General features: G+C 40.3%; 1 protein-coding gene across 9 annotated transcripts in view; it reads right to left on the reverse strand.

Annotated features, from left to right (window-relative positions):
- The window catches only part of SCEL (sciellin), a 117,922-nt gene that overhangs the window by 70,908 nt on the left and 25,902 nt on the right, over positions 1-21,112 (reverse strand). For 6 of the 9 annotated variants that reach the window (XM_008260072.4, XM_017343543.3, XM_017343542.3 and 3 more), the window contains 4 exons: positions 20,414-20,482; positions 19,793-19,831; positions 18,748-18,828; positions 16,216-16,281 (listed from right to left, as the gene is read on the reverse strand). In XM_008260072.4, the coding sequence (XP_008258294.3) occupies positions 16,216-16,281; positions 18,748-18,828; positions 19,793-19,831; positions 20,414-20,482 (255 nt within the window). The remainder of the gene's footprint in view (positions 1-16,215; positions 16,282-18,747; positions 18,829-19,792; positions 19,832-20,413; positions 20,483-21,112) is intronic. The other 3 variants (XM_017343544.3, XM_008260073.4, XM_017343545.3) reach the window with 3 other exon arrangements.

Raw genomic sequence — 21,112 nt, forward strand, 5'->3', positions numbered from 1 at the left:
CCTTTCCTTAAAAGGCTGTGAATGTACAAATAAATATATGTCAGAAGAAGAAAAGTGCTGTACAGAAAAATAAAATAGAGTAAGGAGATATAGAGTGATGGGGTGGGGACACCTGGGAAGGCCTCTCTGCTGGGTGAAATTTGAGCTGAGATCTGCAGGAAATCACAAAGTGAGCTGTAGGGACATCGGGAGAAGGAGGAGCATAGGAATATGGGCAGCATCAGTTAAGAGATTCTATTCAACACCTGGCACTGGGAAGCTCCTCTAGGGAGGCAGTGTGGACAGAGACAAGTGTTAGTGCTTTACATCCTTTAATATTTAGAAGTGAACAATATGAAAGGCATGCTGGAAAACACTGAGGAGTAGTGACTGAGGAGAAAAGAAGAGGAAAATGAGATGTGGTAGCCTAGACGCCAAATGTGAGAAGTATTTCAAGAAGGGAGTAAATGACCATGACAATTGCTACTGGGAGATAAGATAACACAAGGACTGGGAAATCGCCATGATTTTGGCAATGTAGTTGTCATTGTTACCACTAATACGAGCAGTTCTCATGGAGTAGAGAAAGTGTGGTGTGAGTGGACTTAGGGAAACACAGGAACGGTGGAGGCACTGATGTTGGTGTTTGCAATGAGGAGGGAAAACGGAAATGGGCAGCTACAAGGAGGTTGGTAGGTCACAGGTTCCCTTAGCATGCAGAGTCGATGGTGCGAATGACCCAGTGAGTCACTGGTGCAGGACAGTGAGGGGAAAGCTGCCGGGAAGAGTACTGGGAGAGTTGTGGGACTCAGGGCTAAAGGGCATGGCTGGTGTTGGATAGAAGCACAGAGACCTGCTCACAGCAGCCAGAGGGCAATGGACAAGACGAGTGCAGCTGAGGTGCATGACTCAACTCAGGAGGGAGGGGCTTCTCTCTCACTTATTTCCATTTTCTCAGTGAAATAAAATACATTGATTCACAATCAGGAGACGAGCTGGAACTGGAGGTTTGAAAGAGTGTGAATGGTTTTCTAGGAGAGGAGGGCAATAAATGGACCCAGGACCTGTAACATGATGATAAAAACACACCGTTATATGCGGCGATTACGAGCAAAGAACTTCTCTAAACATTTTACATATATTAACTCATTTAATTATCGCTGCAATCCTAGAAATAAGTATTATTTTTAATCCTATTTTATAGATGAAAAGACTGAGGAATGGAAGGTAAAAATAAACATCCCATGATGGCACAGCTCATCAAGGGCAGGGTGAGAATCTGTACCCGCAAATTATGCTATGCTGCCTCTCATGGGATCCTCAGGCTGCACCAGCGCTGCAAGGTGCCCCTAAGCCCAACACTTGCACTTCCTAAATCCACTCCATTGCATTCACACTCCCATCTAGAGTAGCTCCTCTGCCTTTCTCCTGGATGTCTCCCTTCCCTTTCAGCCTTTGGCTTAGGAATAAAGGTCTCTAGTGATACCCAAAGCCGTGCTGGGTATGGCCCTACATTTCCCAGACAGCAGCCCTGTCCTCAGCATCTATCACCATATTCTTCATGACACGTTATTTCCACGCTGGACTGATAAATGTTAGATACATTCCAATGACTGGGATTGTGTATGACATAAGTGTCCATGAAAGATATGTTGAATGAATGAAAGGAAGGAATTGACTAAATTTCTGTTTGTTAGGGGAAGAAAACAGGTATTGAAGAAGGCCTTGGAACTTTAAAAATCTATGCAAGCTTGTCACAAAGAATCTAGTATTGATTTCACTACGGAACGCCTATTAGGTGCTCAATGCCAACTGGTGTTGTGTCATACTACTAGAAGAAAAATTTACATAAAAATCATTTCTCCATCCTAGTTAAGTATCAGATTCCACAATTAGAGATTATTTTGTTTATATTGTCACCATCTTCTTTTATCAAAAAAAATCTTTGTATTGCATATATGAATCAACTGATAGAGTCTTTAGTGTATCTAGAGGTAGAGAAAAAGTAGAAGAAGGTAGTCAGTCTTTGATAATAATGGGGATGCACAGGGCACTGGATGGCAGAGAACAGGTAGCACAGAGGCAACAGACAGAAAGAAGGATGACAAAAAGAACAATGGAATGGTGCCAAACTTTGTTTACACCAGAATCATGTTGATAAAAGTGAAACCTACCCTATTTTAGAATGTCTAAGACCTCAATGAGTAGGTGAATCTTGAGTGGGTAGACTTGGGATGCAGGGACCAATAGGGAAGAAGTAGATTTGAGATGGTTTATGGAGTTCTCAGAGCAAAAATGTGGGTGTGCAGTTGTGAATGACAAAAGGAGAAGAGTGTATTTATTTCCGAGGGTGATGCATTGACATGCCTGCTGGGCCAAGACCAGGCGATGCCCAGTTGACTTCAATCACCTGAAAGGAGCTTTCATTTGCGTCTCTGCAATGACAGCCACAGATGACAGATCCCAGGCCCTGGGCGGGGTGGAGCAATGAGAGAAGTCATTCATGCTGTGCCAGGAGCATGATGTGATGCCAAGCGGGGGATTAAAATGCAAGAGCGAGGCAGGAAGCTGTGGTCTGGCATGTTTTGAAGAAAAGGAAATAAGAGACATTGATAGGAATGATCCTGATTGAATTCTGCTTTGAAACACAATGTTTCAGTTTGCAGAAGTTGACCCTGCATTCCCCTCTGCCCTGGCTCCAAACTCCCAAGACCTTCGCAGGATCTATACCATCACAGAAGTGGCTATAATCATAAAGAAAAGCTTTCATCAATAAAAAGACACCTTTCATGAGAAACTTGTGAAAACGTGCAGATTTTCACTCACAGCACAGAGCTCAAAGAAGTAACACTATGAAGAAATCTGTTCATTTAAGTGCATTTCCATGTGTAGCTGCAAAGATAACTTGTTTTTCATCAGGGCTTTTCTGGATACTGTTTGGCTCTGTGACTTCTGTTGGAGTCTCACTTTGTGAACAATATTTCTATTTTTGCAGCATGAGTCTGGATTTAACCAAGAATCATTGAATAATATTTAATTATGACTTTCAATTTCTTATCCTTCTTTGAATCTCAGAAATATGTCAGCTTTGCCAAGCTCTCACAAACATTATTTTATTCAGTCCATATATCTAACCTATGCAGTGTGCAGTGTTGTTACTATTACTTTTCACTGAGACTCAAACCACTGAGTGATTTGCCCTGGTCACACTGCAAGTAACTGGCTCAGCCAGGATTTCAAACTAGTCTCTCTGATGTCAAATCCCGTGGCTTTTTCTCTATATCATATTGTATTCAAGCAATATGCTTCTAGGTATTTTTCAATGCAAATCTTAAAAATAGATTGCTCTAAAGTATTTCCTTACCCTAGGAAGGTGTCGTTAGCTCAATAAGCACTTACTCTTCAACTGCTCCATTTATAAAGTGAGGATATGCAGTGCTGGAGGCAAAATCGGGGACTCGAAGACTATGAAAGGTGTGGTCCATGCTTTCAGAAAGCATACAACAATGTAAGCCATGTTCTAAAGAATGGCTACTGTGATGGCGTCTCACTTCTAGCAGCCAGTGGACACTACTTCAATAAACCGTAACACAGTAATGGAGCACGTACATCGCAATTAGTAATCTAGAGACCTTGCTTCCAGACTAGCTTTGCCACCAACTTTGTTTGACCATGGAAACAGCACTGATTTCCCCGAACATCTACACTTTTATGTATGAAAGGAAGAGACTGGTCCAGATGTGTGCATGGCAAATCACCATCATGGAGGGGTAGAGATATGACACAAGCACCTGCTAGAGACTAAGTATCTTGACATTCATGTTTCACATGGGAAATGCTGATGTGGTAAATGAAATTTAAATTTAAATCATATTTGTAAGAACATAAATCAACTTATTTGGTCAATAGGCACAGAGACAAATGTTTAAAAATCAGACCAGATTTTGCTCCTAAGATGTTTTCTCATAGACATAAGAATTGTGCAACTAAAATGAAATTGTGAAAAAGTTCTAGCATTAAAAAGGAGTCCACTAAAAATGGATCAAAGGCCTACAGTTAAACATAAAACTATAAAACTTTTAAAAGAAAATCTCTGTAATCTTTAGTTTAACAAAGACTTCTTAGATATGACACCATTTTAACACAATCCACTTAATGAAACTTGTATCAACTGGTTTTCATTAAATTAAAAAAAACCCTTTTGATCTGAAAGTTACACTGTTAAGAAGATGAAAACACAAGGCACACATTGGAAAAATATTGGCAAATCACATATGACAAGGACTGGCAAGCAGAACATATTTCTAAAAATCTCTCAACATTCAATAGCAAGGAAACAAAATGGTGAGAGAAAAAAAACTTAGACAAAAGGTTTGAACAGATATTTACCAAAGAAGATGTACAGATAACAAATAAACATGGAATAACATATATCACCATTAGTACCTAGAGAAATGCAAATTAAAATCATGAAGAGATGCACTATACACCTATAGAATGGCTGAACTAATTTTTACAACTGAGTGACATTAAGGAAATGGAAAAACAAGAACTCCCAATTGTTGGTTATAGGAATTTAAAATGCTATGACCACTTTGAAAATACTTTGGCAGTTTTTTTATAAAGTTAAACATTCATTTACCACATTGAAGACATTTCCTCAGGAGGAGCAGGTACACACATTTACACAGAAGCTGTGTATATTTAAAGCATCTTTGAAAAAAGTGCAAATGTTCTTCATTTGATGAAAGGATAAACAAACTGTGTACATCAAGCAACGGAATACTACTCAACAATGAAAAGCAATGGAGTCCTGATACATGCAACAGCAGGGATGACTGTTTACAATATGCAAAGAGAAGGGGGCCAGATTCAAAAGGCCATAAACCGTGTGTGACTCCATTCACCCAACATTCCACACACAGCTAGAGATGAGAAGAAAATGAAGAAGCCCTCTCACCTGCTTCCCAAGTTTGAGAACAGTAACACGTCGTCTTTACATTCCTTACCCTAACTCCTACTTCTCTCACCCAGCTCCTATGCCATGGTTTGTGGCCATCACCCACATGACCCCTCACCCAGAGCTTCCTGCCTCTCACAGTCTGCATGCTCCAAAGCCATCTTCCACTCCTGCACATAATGCAAACCTCCATTCCTTCAGACTGCGCCAATTCCCTCAACTTGTAGCAGGAAAGCAATCTTATTTATGTCACTGCCACTGAGATCTGCATGACCAGAAACATCCTCTCTAACCTATTATAGTTTCCATGCTTTTAACTGAGGTGAGATTTGTAATGTCTTACTAACAGAAATTACAATAGAGATTCAGCCAATATAGCCAATGGATGAAATAAGATTTTGTCTTGTTTTTAAATCAAACTGTTCAGTAGCTCTGGCTGGGGCAGGGTGGTATTTTTGCCACAGAGCTTGGCCCTAGGTATACTATGATTCTCACAGCTTCTTCCTAACCCTACCCTTGAACCTGGAGCTTCCCTGCTTCATCAACTTCAAGGATGTCCCATGGCAAAGACAGAGGCAACAGGGGCTCCAAAGGAGGGAGAGAAGGGAGGCGGGCTGGTGGGCATTGGGAGTCTGGGTTGGGTAAAGCAGGGAGGTTTTGCAACTGCCCTTGCTTGGATGTATGAATTAGTTAAAACTAGCATTAGGAAATCAGACACTGCCTAGCCTATCCCCACAAGACAGAAGAAAAGGAACTCATGGCTGAAGGCTGAGACTTTCATATACACATTCTGAATTAGCTTTCTTCTTGTCCTATGTTCAGAAAATCATTAACATAACTCAGATTAATGTTTTAATTATTTTGATTGTCTAAAAGGGTTAAACTAAGAATTCAGTTAGATTTTTAAGTAGCCGTACTTCGACATTTTTTTTTTTGAGTGAGAATCTTGTACAAGATTTTAGTCAATATAGATTGTTGTTGAGAAAAAAAATGAAATCTATTTTTATTTTAAAAAGAGAGCAAGAGAGCAAGTGAAAAAGAGATCTTATAAATCCTGGCTCAATTCCCAAATGCCCACAAGAGCCAGCACAGGGCTACGCAGAAGCCAGGAGCCCAGAACTCTATTTGGATCTCTGAGGTGACTGGCAGGGATCTGAGTACTTGAGCCACCATCTGCTGCCCCCCAGGGTACACATTAGCAAGAATTTGCACTGGAACTGGAGCGGGGAATTGAACCCAGGCACCTCCCATAGTGGATGTACACATCCCAGGCAATATGTTAACCAGTAAGCCACAACACCTGCCCCTGTTGCTTTTATTTAGTATGACACCAAACTTTGTAGAGGATTTAGTACCAATAGAGTTAAAAATGTTGCAGCATAATTACAAAGGTTACATTTTACCATTTATGGTTACAGACAGAAAATATATAACTGTAGTGTAAAGTTGCCATGGTAACACCTCGATCAGGATTTCTCTCTCCTCTATCAGTCAGTTAACTGGAAGTGAAAACCCCAGAAGGAGACAAGGTTGAAATAAGGATGAAAACTAATGAGGGTATATGGAAAATATTTAATTACATGGAAATTTTCCTAGATATGTTTCCACTATTTTAATTTTATCAAATGTTATTTATATTCTTCTTATCACTGAAAATGTTTTCAGCATAAAAAAAAAAAACTCATGGGTTTTTTGATTTTTTATGTAGTGGAGGTATTGCTGTCATCAGTGTTCCCGAGCCAGGGTAATGGGTAATCCTAACAAACATGCATGCTCTCAATTAAGCAAGTACTTTAATTTGGCCTTGGTGAGCTTCTTAAATGAGCTTTACATTTCATTTAATCACCAAATAAGTCACCTAAATACATGGTCAGAAGCACTGAATTTGTCATAAATAGAATGCCAAAATTTGATGGTAGGTTCTGAAGACAGAAGGAATTTCAACTTTCCATGGTAAAGCAACTGAATATCTCTCCCAAATGGTACCTATTATCCACCCCATTGGCTCAAGCCTGGCAAATGTTAGCAGGCTTTTAAAGAGATCAGAAACTAGACTCTGAGAGCTTGAAAAAACAAAGACATACACCAGTGTTATCTGACAAATTGCTTTGCATCAGGCCTTCTGACAGATCTCACGGTAAAAGAAGTGGGAAGAGGAAAGCATCCACTGGTTCTGACCTTCTGAAAATCTTCCATCATGATGTCACTTGTGTTTTCTTTCAATACAATTCACAATCCCTAGCACATGGTCAGAGCTCAGATTACATAACAGCACAGCATTAAGGCTTAAAATAGAAACATGATATTCTGAAAAGGTACTTAAGCTTACCATAAATTATGAATGAGATATCTGCCCATGATGTCTAAAAGACATTTTTCCACATGACATCAGATTTGGAATTACTGGATTTCCTGCTACTACAATAAAGAATGAATGCAGAAGATGTTTCATGGATAAAAAGACCATGGCTCTGCACACACACACACGTGTACATGCACACACATGCGCATGCACACAAACACTGCTACCAGAGCTTCGTGCTTCTCCCCACCTTTGTTCCCAACATGGCTCCGTTTCCTCCCCTTCTCTTTAAGGATTACCTCAGCCATCCCTTCTCAAGCCTGCTGAAACACACTCTCCACTGCCTCCCTCTCCCGGATCTCTCCTCTTTTGCGGCAGTTTCTACCTATGTGTTGATTATACCCAGGATCCACTCTCAATTAGGATCATCAATCATGCTTAGCAATCCTGACTACAGATGACTCCCCAGAAGACCCTGGGTTTCTTGAAATAGGGACTGAGTCTTATACCTCTCTGTGCTCCTGAAATCTAGCAAAGTACTTTCTCAGCATATAACCAGAGCTCCACAACTGCTTTGGGGAAAAGGAGAGGCAGAGAAAAGAAGAAACAGAGAGAGAGAGAGAGAGAGAGAGAGAGAGAGAATTGTTTCAACAGTCACTGTGTGGAGGAGGTAGTAGGATTCACATCAGACTTTGCAGGGTGGTTCACAGTGGTTGGGTATTAGCATACATTCACCCATTCTAAACATCTCTCATTACAGCTCACTTCTAGCCTGAAACCGCAGCAGCTACATTTTCATTTTTCTGGTTCCTCCTCCACATCTGATATGTAGACACACATCCAGATTCCACTTTCATTGTCTTCTCATTTAGCATTTACTCTGCAGTTATTTCACTCAAAAGACAATACACTTTAAATTCCAGAATTCATCCCTAAATCTGGGTTTCAGACTCCATCTTCTTACCTGAGCACAATCCCTCCACCTCCTAGACATTTCTCAGTGGGAACCACCCCCACCAGCATTCAGATCATTCCAGCATCCCAGATTCACCTGCTCCAATAAAGCACAATTGTGCCTTCCTAAGACTGATCAGATCTTCCCCATTCTGCTTCTGTTTTTTCCTACATTGATTGGTGGCATCGCTCTATTCAAATGTTCCTCCAAGGCCGTGTTACAAGCTTTCCATAGTACATCAGATCTTCCCATCACATGCTCTTCTCGTGAACCCACATTTGATCTTGGCTTTTGGTGATTTGTCCATTCATATTATCCAACTTTGAGGGCTTCAAAGTCCCCCAGGCTGCAGCCACCCTTTGAAGTTCTCTGACCTGGGAACTACCCACCAGGCTGCTAACAGTCGTCACCCAGACATGTCAGCCCCCCCTCTGCTCTCCCTCCTTGAGGAGGCCCCTTGCCCCCTCCTACCCTTCTGGGTGGTAGCCACCATGCAGTTGTCTTTGGGAGATCTTTTGCTGCAAGTGACTCCATCAGCAAACTTGTCAAAGCCCCACCCAAATGAAGCTCGAAGGGTGCTACTGCCACCTCATGGCCATATCTTTTTCCTCACCCATCTCTAATTCAGTGAACTCAGAGGAAGGAAAACACAAGTCAGTGACAGCTTTGATGTGTTAAGTGTAGATGACTGAGTGTTTCTGTTCTTGTGATGTGAGAAAACAATTCTATTTTCAAAGGTAGCATAAAATGTATCTCAAAGAATAAATATATCATCACCTTTAGTTATGATGAGGGTGAGATTTTTTTTAATAGCCTGGCACAGCAAAGAAAGAACCAAACCCATTGATAGAATAGGAATTTGGGAGGGGAGGAAAAAAGAGAGAAAAAGAGATAGAAGATATGGATGAGGGGCTGCTGGGCAAAACAGGAGTAAGTGAAGGCCAATAAGCAACACCCAATGGGTGATTCAAGAACTTACAAGCAGTGGTTTCTAATACTCCATTTTACATCATTTGGGCTGGACTTCTGCAATGTATTTGGACAGATTATGAAAACTGATCCTGGGTTAGTGTGGAGCTGAAAGAACAGAACGATGAGATTTCAGATAGAATGTTTGAAGAGAGTTCATCTCAAAGCCTGGCCTCAAGATCTAAAGTGACCCAATGGGCAAGAACACAGCAATGCAAACTGAAAGAACAGAATGTGCTGAGGGTGCACAGCAGAGGGAGTTTGATGCATTTCAATAGGTTTAGCAATTAGAGCAGAGAGCAAAGGAGAGTGGTGAGGGGTGGAGGCCAGTGGTCAACGCTAAGAATTCAGATCTTTAAGAGCAGTGACAAGTCATTGTGATTGTTATGGAGGAGAATGACACATCCCAGTTACCCTTTTATAAATACCACTCTGGCAATAGATGGAAAAGAAGTGGGTGCACAGACATCAGGATGAATAAAGAGAGAATATTTAGGTGGTTATAGCTATGGTATAGGAGAGACCTGAGGACAAGGACAGAAATGGAGCGGGAGTATGGGTTCAAGAAGCATTTAGGGGATACATTGAGGGAGTTCGCTAATGAGCTGAACATTCGTGGTTATAGAGAAAAAGGTATAAGGAATAGCTTCAAGTTTTCAGGGCATCAAACAGCTGGAAGATAGGAGGATTAACAGAGAGGCAAGTAGGTGAGGATGGAGAATTATGAATTTCATTGTCAATGTGCTGAGTCCGCAGTGCTTTCGAGACATTTATCACTTGAATGTTAAGCAGGCAGCTGGTTGTCCAAGGATAAATCAGAAAGAGGTCTGGAGTACACACGAATGTAGAAAAATTGAACAAAGGGCTATCCTAGGCATTGATGCTGCTGCTGAATGGTACAGCATAAAAGGTGAGGAGAGGGAAGGGAAGGGTAGGGAAAGAAAGGGAAGGGGAGCAAGGGGAGGCTTCATGCCTTTAGGAACAACAACATTTTCTGGCTTGCTACAGGATGATAAGGTAGCAAAGGGGAATAAGGAAGAATGGCTAGAGGAATAAAACCCAGGAGAGCGAGTTGGGAGCCTAGTTTTCAAAAGAGTGAGAGAAGATTTCATAAAGATGTGCTTGGTCAGTGTGCCTTCTGCAAGAACAAGTAGTCATAAGACTGACACATAAATAAGGATGATCAGCAAGGTCATGAATGACATTTCAGAGAGCTGCTTCCATGCACCTGCTAAGAGAAACTGAAAAATGAAAACGGCAAGCATCACCAACTCTTCTGAGAACAAAGGCTGTGATAGAGGGAAGGGAGACAGGTGCCAGCTGGGTCGGCTTGTAAGATTAGGCTATCAAGTTTTTAGGAACTTACTTTTTGATAAAAGATATTTGTACATGGAAAGGGGGAAGAACAATGAAACAGGGGCATGACAGCTAGAAGGAGAGATAGATTAATGTAATGCAGGACAATTGCTATAAAGCTAACAATTTCAGTCTTGATTAAAATGAAAATGTATATTCTGATGGCATTTGCTAAACACAGAGGACAATCTTGTAGAGTGCTTAAATAATGCAAAACACTATGCTAACTCTTTCTGTTCTCAGCAAGAGTACGAAGAAGACAGAGAATATTTTCATCCCAATGGCTCAGAACACAATGATCAAAGAATAAGCTTAGAAATCAGCTAGGGGAGACAAAGGTTTTATTTAAGTTAAAAATATTACAGGCCATGTCTTGCTATCATGAGTTACAGCTTCATTCTTTAATGTTTATCAAAAATGGGGCAAGAGGCTTTCAAAGATATTCAGTGCTTAACTCTAAAATTTCATTTGATTTCCCAGATCTGAACCCTTACTTTCTTTTAAAAACATTTTATTGAAAGACACTATACTTAACAAGAAATGCACAGAGGTGTACAGAAAAGTGAGGGTTTTTTGTCATCTGATCACATTCAAAGCTAACACCCAAATTAAGGGCAAGGCATTACTAACATTACTGAGACTCCCCAGAATTTCCCCCTCTCCATTTCTTTTTATATGTGTGAAATAAGAGTATATTATCATCATTTACATGATGTAATTCCAATTATAACTACATGACTATATATGGAATAATATGAGATCCACATAATTTTTATAATCTCCATAAATATGAGAAAATATGACAGTTTTTTTGGTTCTGGCTTATTTCACTTAACATAATGTTCTCTAGTTGCATCCACATTTTTTGCAAGTGTCAAGATTTCATTCTTTTTATGACTAAGTAATATTCTATAGTGTATATATACCACATTGTCTTTATCCAGTCAGTCATCAATTGATAGACGTCTGAATTGATTCCATACCCTACCTATTGTGAACTGAGCTACAATGAACATGGGGGTACAAATAACTCTTTCAGATCCTGAAGTCATGTCCTTTGGATATATTCCCAAGTGTAGGATAGATGGGTCATATGGTAGATCTAGTTTTAGTTTTCTGAGGAATCTTTATATTGATGTCAGAACCCTTTCATTGCAAGAACCAATGCATATCATACAGAAAGTGACTTGCCTTAGGAAATAGGACTTCTTCTCTAGCTATAAAATATGATTACTTTAGGGGGTTGGCATTATAGCACAGTAGGTTAAGCTGTTGCCTGTGACACTGGTATCACCTCTCAGCACCAGTTTGACTCCAATCCAACTCCCTGCTAATGTACCTGGGGAAGCAGCAGGGGATGGCCCAAAATCCTTGGGACCCTGCACCCACATGGGGACCCAGACAGAGTGTGGGTTCCTGGCTTCGAGAAGACCCAGCCCTGGCCATGTTGGCCATCTGGGGAGTGAACCAGAGGATAGAGGAACTGTGTGCGTGTGTGTGTGTGTGTGTGCGCGTGTCCCTACCTCTGTAACTCTGGCTTTCAGATAAATAAATAAATCTTTTAAAAAAATAAGATTGTTGGGGCTGGCATAGTGGCACAGTAGGTTAATCCTTCGCCTACAGCACCGGCATCCCATATGGGCACCAGTTCTAGTCCTACTGCTCCTATTCCAGTCCAGCTCTCTGCTATGGCCTGGGAAAACAGTAGATTATGGCCCAAGTTCTTGGGCTCCTGCGCCTGCATAGGAGACTAGGAAGAAGCTCCTGGCTTCGGATCGGCATGACTCCAGTCGTTGCGGCCATCTGGGGAGTGAACCAACAGAAGGAAGACCTCTCTCTCTGTCTCTTCCTCTCACTGCCTCTCAAATAAATAAAAAATAAATCTTTAAAAAAAGTTTTAAAAAAATGATTGTTTAAGAAAACTTAAATTTCTCATTTAATCTCCAGTTAACTTCACCAGCTTTGTGTTAATTATAAACACATATATTTAACTAGATAAGTAGACGGATAGAAATGCTGACATAATTACAAATATATGAAAATAGAAACAGACATAAAGATAGACTTACAGGCATAGATGTAAACACAGGGTTGGGGAACCTTTATTCTGCCAGGGGCCATTTAGGTATTTGTAACATCATTCATGGGCCATACAAAAGAATCACATAAAAATTAGCCTGCTAGGGGCCAGCGCTCTGGTATAGTGGGAAAAGCCTCTGCCTGTGGTGCCAGCATCCCATATGGGTGTTTGCTCGTGTCCCAGATCCTCCTCTTCTGATCTATCTCTCTGCTAATGGCCGGAGAAAGCAGGAGAAGATGGCCCAAGTGCTTGGGCCCCCACACCCACATGGGATCCCGAAAGAAGTTCCTGGCTCCTGGCTTTGGATAGGCTTAGCTCTGGCTGTTGTGGCCATTTGGGGAGTGAATCAGTGTATGGAAGACCTCTCTCTCTGTCTCTCCTTATCTCTCTCTGTAACTCTGCTTCTCAAATAAATTAATAAATCTTTCAAAAAAATATTAGCCTGCTATAGATTCATTGAATTTTGAGTCTCACCTGTGGTTGCCTTGGCAGGGCCAGACCAAATGATCTCACAGGCCTTAAACAGCCTTCAGGCTGGATGTCCCCCACCCCTGGATAGCTAAAGGTACAATATCACGTGTGCTACACAGAGAGGGGTGGATGGGCGAAAATGAAAGTTCAGGAAAATATTACATGGTGAAAAAAACAAAGGTTCATAAAATGAAGAACAGAAAAGTGAGTGAGGAGGCTGGACATTGTAGAACAGTGAGCTAAGCCCCAGCTAGGGATGCCAGCATTCCATATAGGAGCGCCTGATTAGAATCCCAGCTACTCCATGCTTCCAATCCAGCTTTCTGCAAATGCCTCCTTGGAGGCAGCAGATGATGGCCTAAGTACTTGGGATCCTGCCACTCATGTGAGAGACCAGGATAGAGTTCCTGGCTTTGGCCTGGTCCATACCTGGCTGTTGCAATCACTTTGGGAGTGAACTAGGAGATGGAAAATTCTCACTCTGCCTCTCCCTCTCTCTCTTCCTCTCCCTCTCTACGTCACTCTGAATTTTAAATAAATAAATAAAATCTTTTAAAAAGGGTGTCAGTATTAAGGGTGATTTGTCTTGCAGAAAATGGGAGGAGAGGGAAAAGGTGGAAGGATACAAGTGTAATAGGGAAAGATAAAAGTAAGTGAATGTAGCATAGAATTATCAGCTGGTGTTAAAATTCATAGTCCTCCATTTTAATCTATTCTTGACTTATTTTCATTTTCTTTTTGTGCTCTTCTGGGTACAAAGATCTCTTTGTGAAGTTTTTACTCCCTTTCATCATTTAATGATTGCTTGTATTTTTCAGCATTTACTAAAAGGCTATTTACCAGCCCTGAGAAGGCAATGGCATGAAAGGTGAGAAACACAAGCTGTACTTTGAGCTCTTCCAAAGAAAGCACTTTAGAAATCAAAGGCACTGCTATATGGTTATTATTCCATCCTTGCCTGAAAGCTTGGCATGACATTATTTCTGATCCTCCAAGAGCAGTCTTTCAGTTTAGCCATTATATTAATAATCTGTGAGTCCAAAAAAAGGAATGGATATCTAAATTGATCAGCCCACCCCAATAATCTCCTATTTCCCTTAGTTGCAATGCTGTGGTTCTGAGCCAGGAATCAGAAATACAAGCATAATAACTCATTCCATCTTCCATATAAATCAGATCCAGCAATGCATAAACTGTAGGGGCACTTAGCCAAGCACTGTCAGTTCTCCACAAATGAGATCCGCGTGCTCAACAGGCAAGGAAAGCATGAGATGTCAACTCAGGAGCACTCCTTCCATATATTTGAACATAGTTGTATAGCCAGTCACTTATTCACATTAATATTAGAAATAAACAGAAAAAAATAAGATTTTGGAAATAAGTCATAAATATCTCTAAGAAAAGAACCAGTTGTTTATCATGATAAGACTGGATGGATCTTAACAGTACTTGGGGAAAAATTCTTCCTAATAGAAGTCCTAAGCAACATTTTCCCTGCTTTGCAGCTCCATGAAAGGTAGAATCAAGAGAGGACTATCTAACAGCTTAAGAGAAAGAACATTTTAAATCAGAAATATAACCCATGCTTGTTTTTTCACATATTTGCGAGTCATCTGTAGACATCTTAAAAAAGAAAATATTTTAACAGAATGTGGATCTGATTCCAAGTTGTGATTGTTCAATATGTTCAATAATTTAATTATATGTAGATGTAGATACAGATGTAGATGTAATGAAAAGAATGAAGCCCAACTTGTGCTTTTGAATCTACTGACCAACTAAAATTTATGTTCTTATAGATTCAATATAAATTATAACAAAATCCATTCATTTCCAAGTATTGCTATTATTTAGAAATTTAAGAGATATTAGAAGACTGCATGGCAAAAGAAATTTTCAGGAAATAAACTAAGCTAATATGAAACAAGCACATAGTTTAATAATCTTTTTTCTAATGGTTGGGATTGGGAAAACACATCCTGTTAAAACATGGAAATATTTGGTGAAGATATTCTAACAGTTGGGACAGGGAAACATTTTTAATTACCTGAAAGCCAAGCCAAATCAGAAACTAATTTCTCTTCCTGTGTTTGTGGTGCCACACTATAGGAATTCTGTATTTGCAGAACAGGCTTCTTTGAAGGCTAGACCACAGGTTTTATGTTTTATTCACTGATACATCCAAATGTTCTAGAACAATATCTGGCATACAATCACCATTTATTAAATTGAATTATTGTTGCTATTCCTAGCATAGAAATTGTAGAACAAGGTGTCCTCCTCCTGCTCTATAAATTTAGCTATAACTATTGTGCTCAAAAAAAACCAGAAAGTTCGAAACACTAATTTATCACTTAGCATTTACAAGGAACTTGCTACACATCTCCCCACCCAGTTGTTTGGCTTTAGCACAACCTGGAAGAAGCTGAGCACCAGGAGCCCACATTGGACCCCTGCCTGGGGTTTGACCTGCATCTCTCCCTAGCCCACCATTAAGGACTGAATTGTGTCCTACCAACTAAACAAATGCGTATGCTGAAATCCTAACCCACATTTCCTTAAAATGTGACCTTATTTGTTAAAAGTTTCATTGAAGATGTCATTAGTTAAGTTAGGATGAGGTCATACTGGTATAGGATGGAGCTCTAATCCAATAAGACTGGTGGCCATATGAGAATGGGAAACTAGACCTGACACACCATAGCGAGAGTACCAGGTGAAGACTAAGACAGAGATTAGAATGATGCTTGTGCAAACCATGGAAAGTCAAAGACTACCAGGAAACCACCAGGTGTTGGGGGAGAGCACGGAACAAATTCTCAAGCCCTCAGAAGAAAACATCTCTGTAGATACCTTGATCCTGGACTTCTACCTTCAGAACTCTGGTAAATAAATGTCCTTGTTCAAGCCACCAGTTTGTGGCACTTTGTTATGGCAATACCAGGAAACTAAGACAGCTCCTTGTAGCTTGTTAGCTCTTCACCAGGGTCACTCACACTCCTGCACTCACTCTCACTGGGCATTGAATCATTCAGAGCTTAGAGTTCACAAAATCACCCCCCATTCACTCCATAGCATCCACAATTACACATTGCCAATGTTGCCTATGTGCATAGTGACGACATACAAACACTTCCTCTTACCTTCTGCTGGCTCCTGTGCTGGGGGTGGCATTATAACCAGGAGGAGGAGGTGGAAACCAGGACTGTCTGTTGAGAAATGACATCAATCATAAACATGGCTTTCAAGGCTGATCCCACCCACGTGCTGTCAAGGAAACGCTGAAAATAATTTGACAGTTAACAAAGACATGAGTTTACTTTTATGCAAGGCCTTAGAAATAAAACAAATGATATTTCATTAATGAAATAGGAAGTGACTGTCCTATATTTCCCCCAAATAAACTGCTTTTCTCATTTCCTTTCACACTGAACAATGTGGATGTTTCTTTAAAAAGAAATCTGACGCAAATCTAGCAAAGAATACAATTGTTAAATATAGACAGCAGGTTCATGGGCGTTAATCATGCTTTTCTCTCTAGTGTTCTGCATGTCTGAACTATTAATAGAAGTGGCAAAAATCTTATGTTCTACTCAAAATATAATATTTTAAACTATATGTGGTACAAAACTCCAAAAAAAAATACTGAAAACATAAATGAACACCACTGCAATGCTAATCATAATTTTAACCTCAATTAGGAAAATGTCCTCACACTGCAAGAACAAAATTTTAATTGGTACCAATAGCTAAGGGGTCTATCTAAAAGACTAAGATTTGGACCAAAAATGAAGATGTTGAAAGAAGAGCAATACAGATTAGAGAAGGCAAGGTTGGGATAAAGAGGTCAGGAAAGCTGGCTTTAAATCCTTGACATACATCTATATTCCAAGGCACCAAAGCACTGAACTAAGACTTCATGGGATCCCCCCCAAAGCAGACTTCAGCTTACTGTAAGGGTAAGTACTACCCATGAGAGCTGGTCAGAGCTGTAGCCCCAAACAGTGAGAATCTTATCACTGGCTTCAGTGGTCATGAATTATGCCTAATCTGTCAGAGGAAGGTTCTTGTACCAAGTAGAATACTGAACTAATCTTAAAATTCTTTTCCTCAGGGCCAGCCCTGTAGCACAGCGGGTTAAAGCCCTGGCCTGAAGCCATAAGGGCGCTGGTTCTAGTCCTTCCTGCTCCTCTTCCAATCCATCTCTCTGCTTAGCCTGGGATAGCAGTGGAGGATGGCCCAAGTCCTTGGGCCCCTGCACCCACGTGGGAGACCCGGAAGAAGCTCCTGGCTCCTGGCTTCAGAACAGCATAGCTCCAGCCATTGTGGCCATCTAGGGAGTGAACCAGCAGATGGAAGACCTTTCTCTCTGTCTCTACCTCTCTCTGTAACTCTGTCTTTCAAATCAATAAAATAAATCTTAAAAAAAAAATTCTCTTCCAATCTAGGAATCTGTTAACAAAACGTTAAAGGGACATGAAATTTAGATTCAATGGAAATGTGAATCACATTTTCTGAGACTCTAAAGATAGAATCAGAACCCGACTACAGGGAAAACAGAATCAGTCATTTCTCTCCAGGAGATCTACAGCAGCACCAAGGCAAAGTCAGAAAGTACACTGCAAACACATAGAGCTTACCCTGCACCAGGCTGGTCCTAGGTGCAGGCAAAGAAAATAAGAAATGTTAAAAGCACTGAGGTTTACAAATGCTTGGTTGCCATTTGCATCATGATCCACCAGCACTGTTATCTTCAAATGTGAAAATCTCTTCCACCATCATGCTCTGTCTCATGAGGAATATTCTGCTACCACAAGTCATTCTTCCCCAGACACATGTAGAAGCAGGTGTTTAGCCTAGAGGTTATGTTACCCATGTCTTACACTGGAGTGCCTGTGTTTGATTTCTGGCTCTGGCTCCTGACTCCAGTCTCCTGCCAGGGCAGACCTTGGGTGGCCATAGTGATGACTCAAGTAGTTGAATCGCAGCCACCCACACAGAAGACCTGGGTTAGTTCAAGGCTCCCAGCTTCAGTCTGGCCCAGTCTTGGTTCTTATGGGCATCTGAGGAGTAAATCAGCAGATAGGAGCTGTGTGTGTGTGTGTGTGTGTGTGTGTGTGTGTCTGTCTCGTATTCTCCCTCTCCATCTCTGCTTCTCAAACTAAGATAGATAGATAGAAGTCAGTGCCAACAGATCACTGGAGGCCACAGAGAGGAACTTAGAGGAGGAGGAACATGAACACAAATAGGTGTCACCAGACAGGGTCTTTGACTCTGTCCTAGAAGAGCCAGCCCAACCTACAGAGCAGAGGAGGCACCTACAGATGCAGGCTGGTTACAGGAGTCTGGCAACAAAGGCCCTCATCAATCATTATTTCAGGCTGAGGCATTCCTTGTAGTAGGACTCCATGGAATCTGTGATCTGCAAGCACCTATCCTGTAACATCTAACCTTTATCACTACAAATGTCACCTGGAAATTCAAGGCCCTCAGGGAAAGGGAGAGAAGAACATGTACTGAAAAAAAAAAAAAAAAGATATTGGAGTAGGGGAAAGGACAGAAGTTTGAGGACAGCAGAATGTAGGGATCCCCAGGAAGGAGTCTAGGTGGGTAATTTTGTTCAGAGATGAACACAGTACTGTCCCTCAGGGGGTGTCACAAGCAACTCACCATACCTCTTTTTCTTTACAGGGGTGATAGCGGAGGGTGAGGATGTGGTAGTGGCGATGTTTGTACTCAACAGACTGCTGGGCTGCCTGAGAAATGACAAGCATAACAGAACATCACGTTCCCCTACCTTACTCATTCTGCCCACCTATAAAAGACCTTAGAACCATCCATGTTCTCCCCTCTCTCTGTCCACAACAAAGAATCTCATTTGTGGATGGAAGACACAAATAGAAAATTCTTTCATAGTTTATCTATTTTGTAAAGTGTCACTCTCATATAACTAGCTAAAACTGAAAGAATAGTCATTTAATATAACATTAATTGTCTGAAATTTAGGCCAATGAATTCTGGTATGCTGTGGATTATAATTCTTTAATCCTGTGAGTAGGTCATGACTAACAGAACGACACTGCAATTTTTACATTAGATGCATTAAGAATATTTTGGAAAAATGTCACTTTAAATCTCTCTTAAGCATTTATTAACATATGTAGACCCTCAAATAATGGAAGCAACCGAGGTATGCCTTAGGAACTGAGAGAATGGTCCAGTGTGAACATTACTTTATGCATAAATATAAATTTAATATTAATTGCACTTTAAAATCCACCTAATTTGGACCACTTACAGCCACCAGGAGTATGTTCCAATAGACTTAACGTCAGACCTATGATCTCATGACCTATTTCTCTCTGAAGGAGGACTTGTAAAGGTGAAGGGAGTTTAGGGAGGGAAGTGAGATGGAGGGAAGAAAAGAGGTAGATCCTGGAGGAGTAGGGGAAAATTGCTGCTGGGGGAAAAGTAAACAGGCTAGATTTTAAAAAAAGAAGAATGACCTAAGCTTTGGTGTCTGTTTAGACAAGGGATGGCAACCTTTTTCTATGAAAGTCCAGAAAGTAAACCTTTGAGTGCATGTCCACCACTTCAGGCTCTGTCCTCTACTGCTCACTGTGCCAAAGCCACAGTGACTTTGACCACAGGAGCTTTGGCCTGAGGGTGTAACCCTGGTTTTTCTCGACACAAACACAGTTCCGTTAGAAGTATACGTACGACTTGGTTGCTTCTGGTGGTTTAAACGTGGAAATGCTCCTGGTAAGAGAAGAAAAAAAGAGCAAAGTTTGAGCAGCAATGAAGAATTAATACTTGCATCTATTTGTAATTACTCATGAATTTAGAGCAACTAGTAAAAGTTGGATATGATTTCAGAGAAAGAAAAAACAAAGCCTCAGTATTTTAATAAACTTGGTAAGATGATGTCATGATTTACTTTTGTCTCTTGAATTTAGATTCCAAAGGAAAATTTTTTTCTCCAGAAGACTCAGTATCTTTTAAGACCAATGTTTATAATTTGTGGGATTCAGTCATTTTCTGTAGCCAAAAGAATGTAAAATTTGTATTTGCATGTGTTTCATCATCTTGCCAGCAGGGCTTCTTCTATAAAATCATAAATGTGGTAAGCATGACAACATGAAGCAATGGATTTTCTTGATTTTTAAGTCAGAAAACAAGAGCAGAAGTAAAGTTTTCTACACCAGAACTTTTGTGTTAAAAATTTAAAGGATGACAGTTAACAGGAAGATCTTAAGTCAAATTAAAGATTTGTAAGTAAATACGTAAATTCAGAAAAAAGATTGTCCTTGAGCCTTCCCCAAAGTTAGTAGACACTGGTACCTATTGGTTAGTTGGTTATCCAAGCTATTGGTCTTATAGGTTTTGGCTGCACCATTTCTGTCTGAGATCCTTTGTAAAGAAATAAAACAAAAGTCGGGATAAACATTAAGATTATTAATTCCTTTCAGACCTCTTTAATGCTACAATCCTTCACAACATCATCTGTCTCTTGTAAATAGAACTATTTTTTTAAGCATTGCCCATTTGAAAATTTTACAAAATATCATTTTTGACAAAATATAGTTATATAAATAGTTGTGACAAAATATAGTTATATATTTTGGTATAGTTTGAAATTTTAAAAGCATTATGCTTTTTGCTTGTTTGTCTTTCAGATTTACTGAACATTTAATTCATTAATTATTTTTAAATTCATTATGGGAGTAAAGGCACACATAGCATGATTAATCATGTTTAAGAAATGTTTTGTGGCATAGACAATTCACGAATTTGCCACACTCATTTTCTTTTTCTTCTGGGAGCATGTACAGTCCGTATTTCCTGACTTCATGGCAATTGCATTGAAACCATTGGACTGAATTCTAGACCACAGAACATGGGCAGAAAAGTTATTTGCCACTTTTAAAGCCATCATAAAACCTCCTGAATAATATTCCAAGCTCTTTCTTCCCCTTCTGTTATGATGTTGGTGCCTATGGGTTGAGGACAGGCAGGATTCAAAACATGGAAAGAACTTAG

The sequence above is a fragment of the Oryctolagus cuniculus genome, chromosome 9 (assembly GCF_964237555.1).
Source record: "Oryctolagus cuniculus chromosome 9, mOryCun1.1, whole genome shotgun sequence".
In the NCBI taxonomy this organism is placed as follows: Eukaryota; Metazoa; Chordata; class Mammalia; order Lagomorpha; family Leporidae; genus Oryctolagus; species Oryctolagus cuniculus.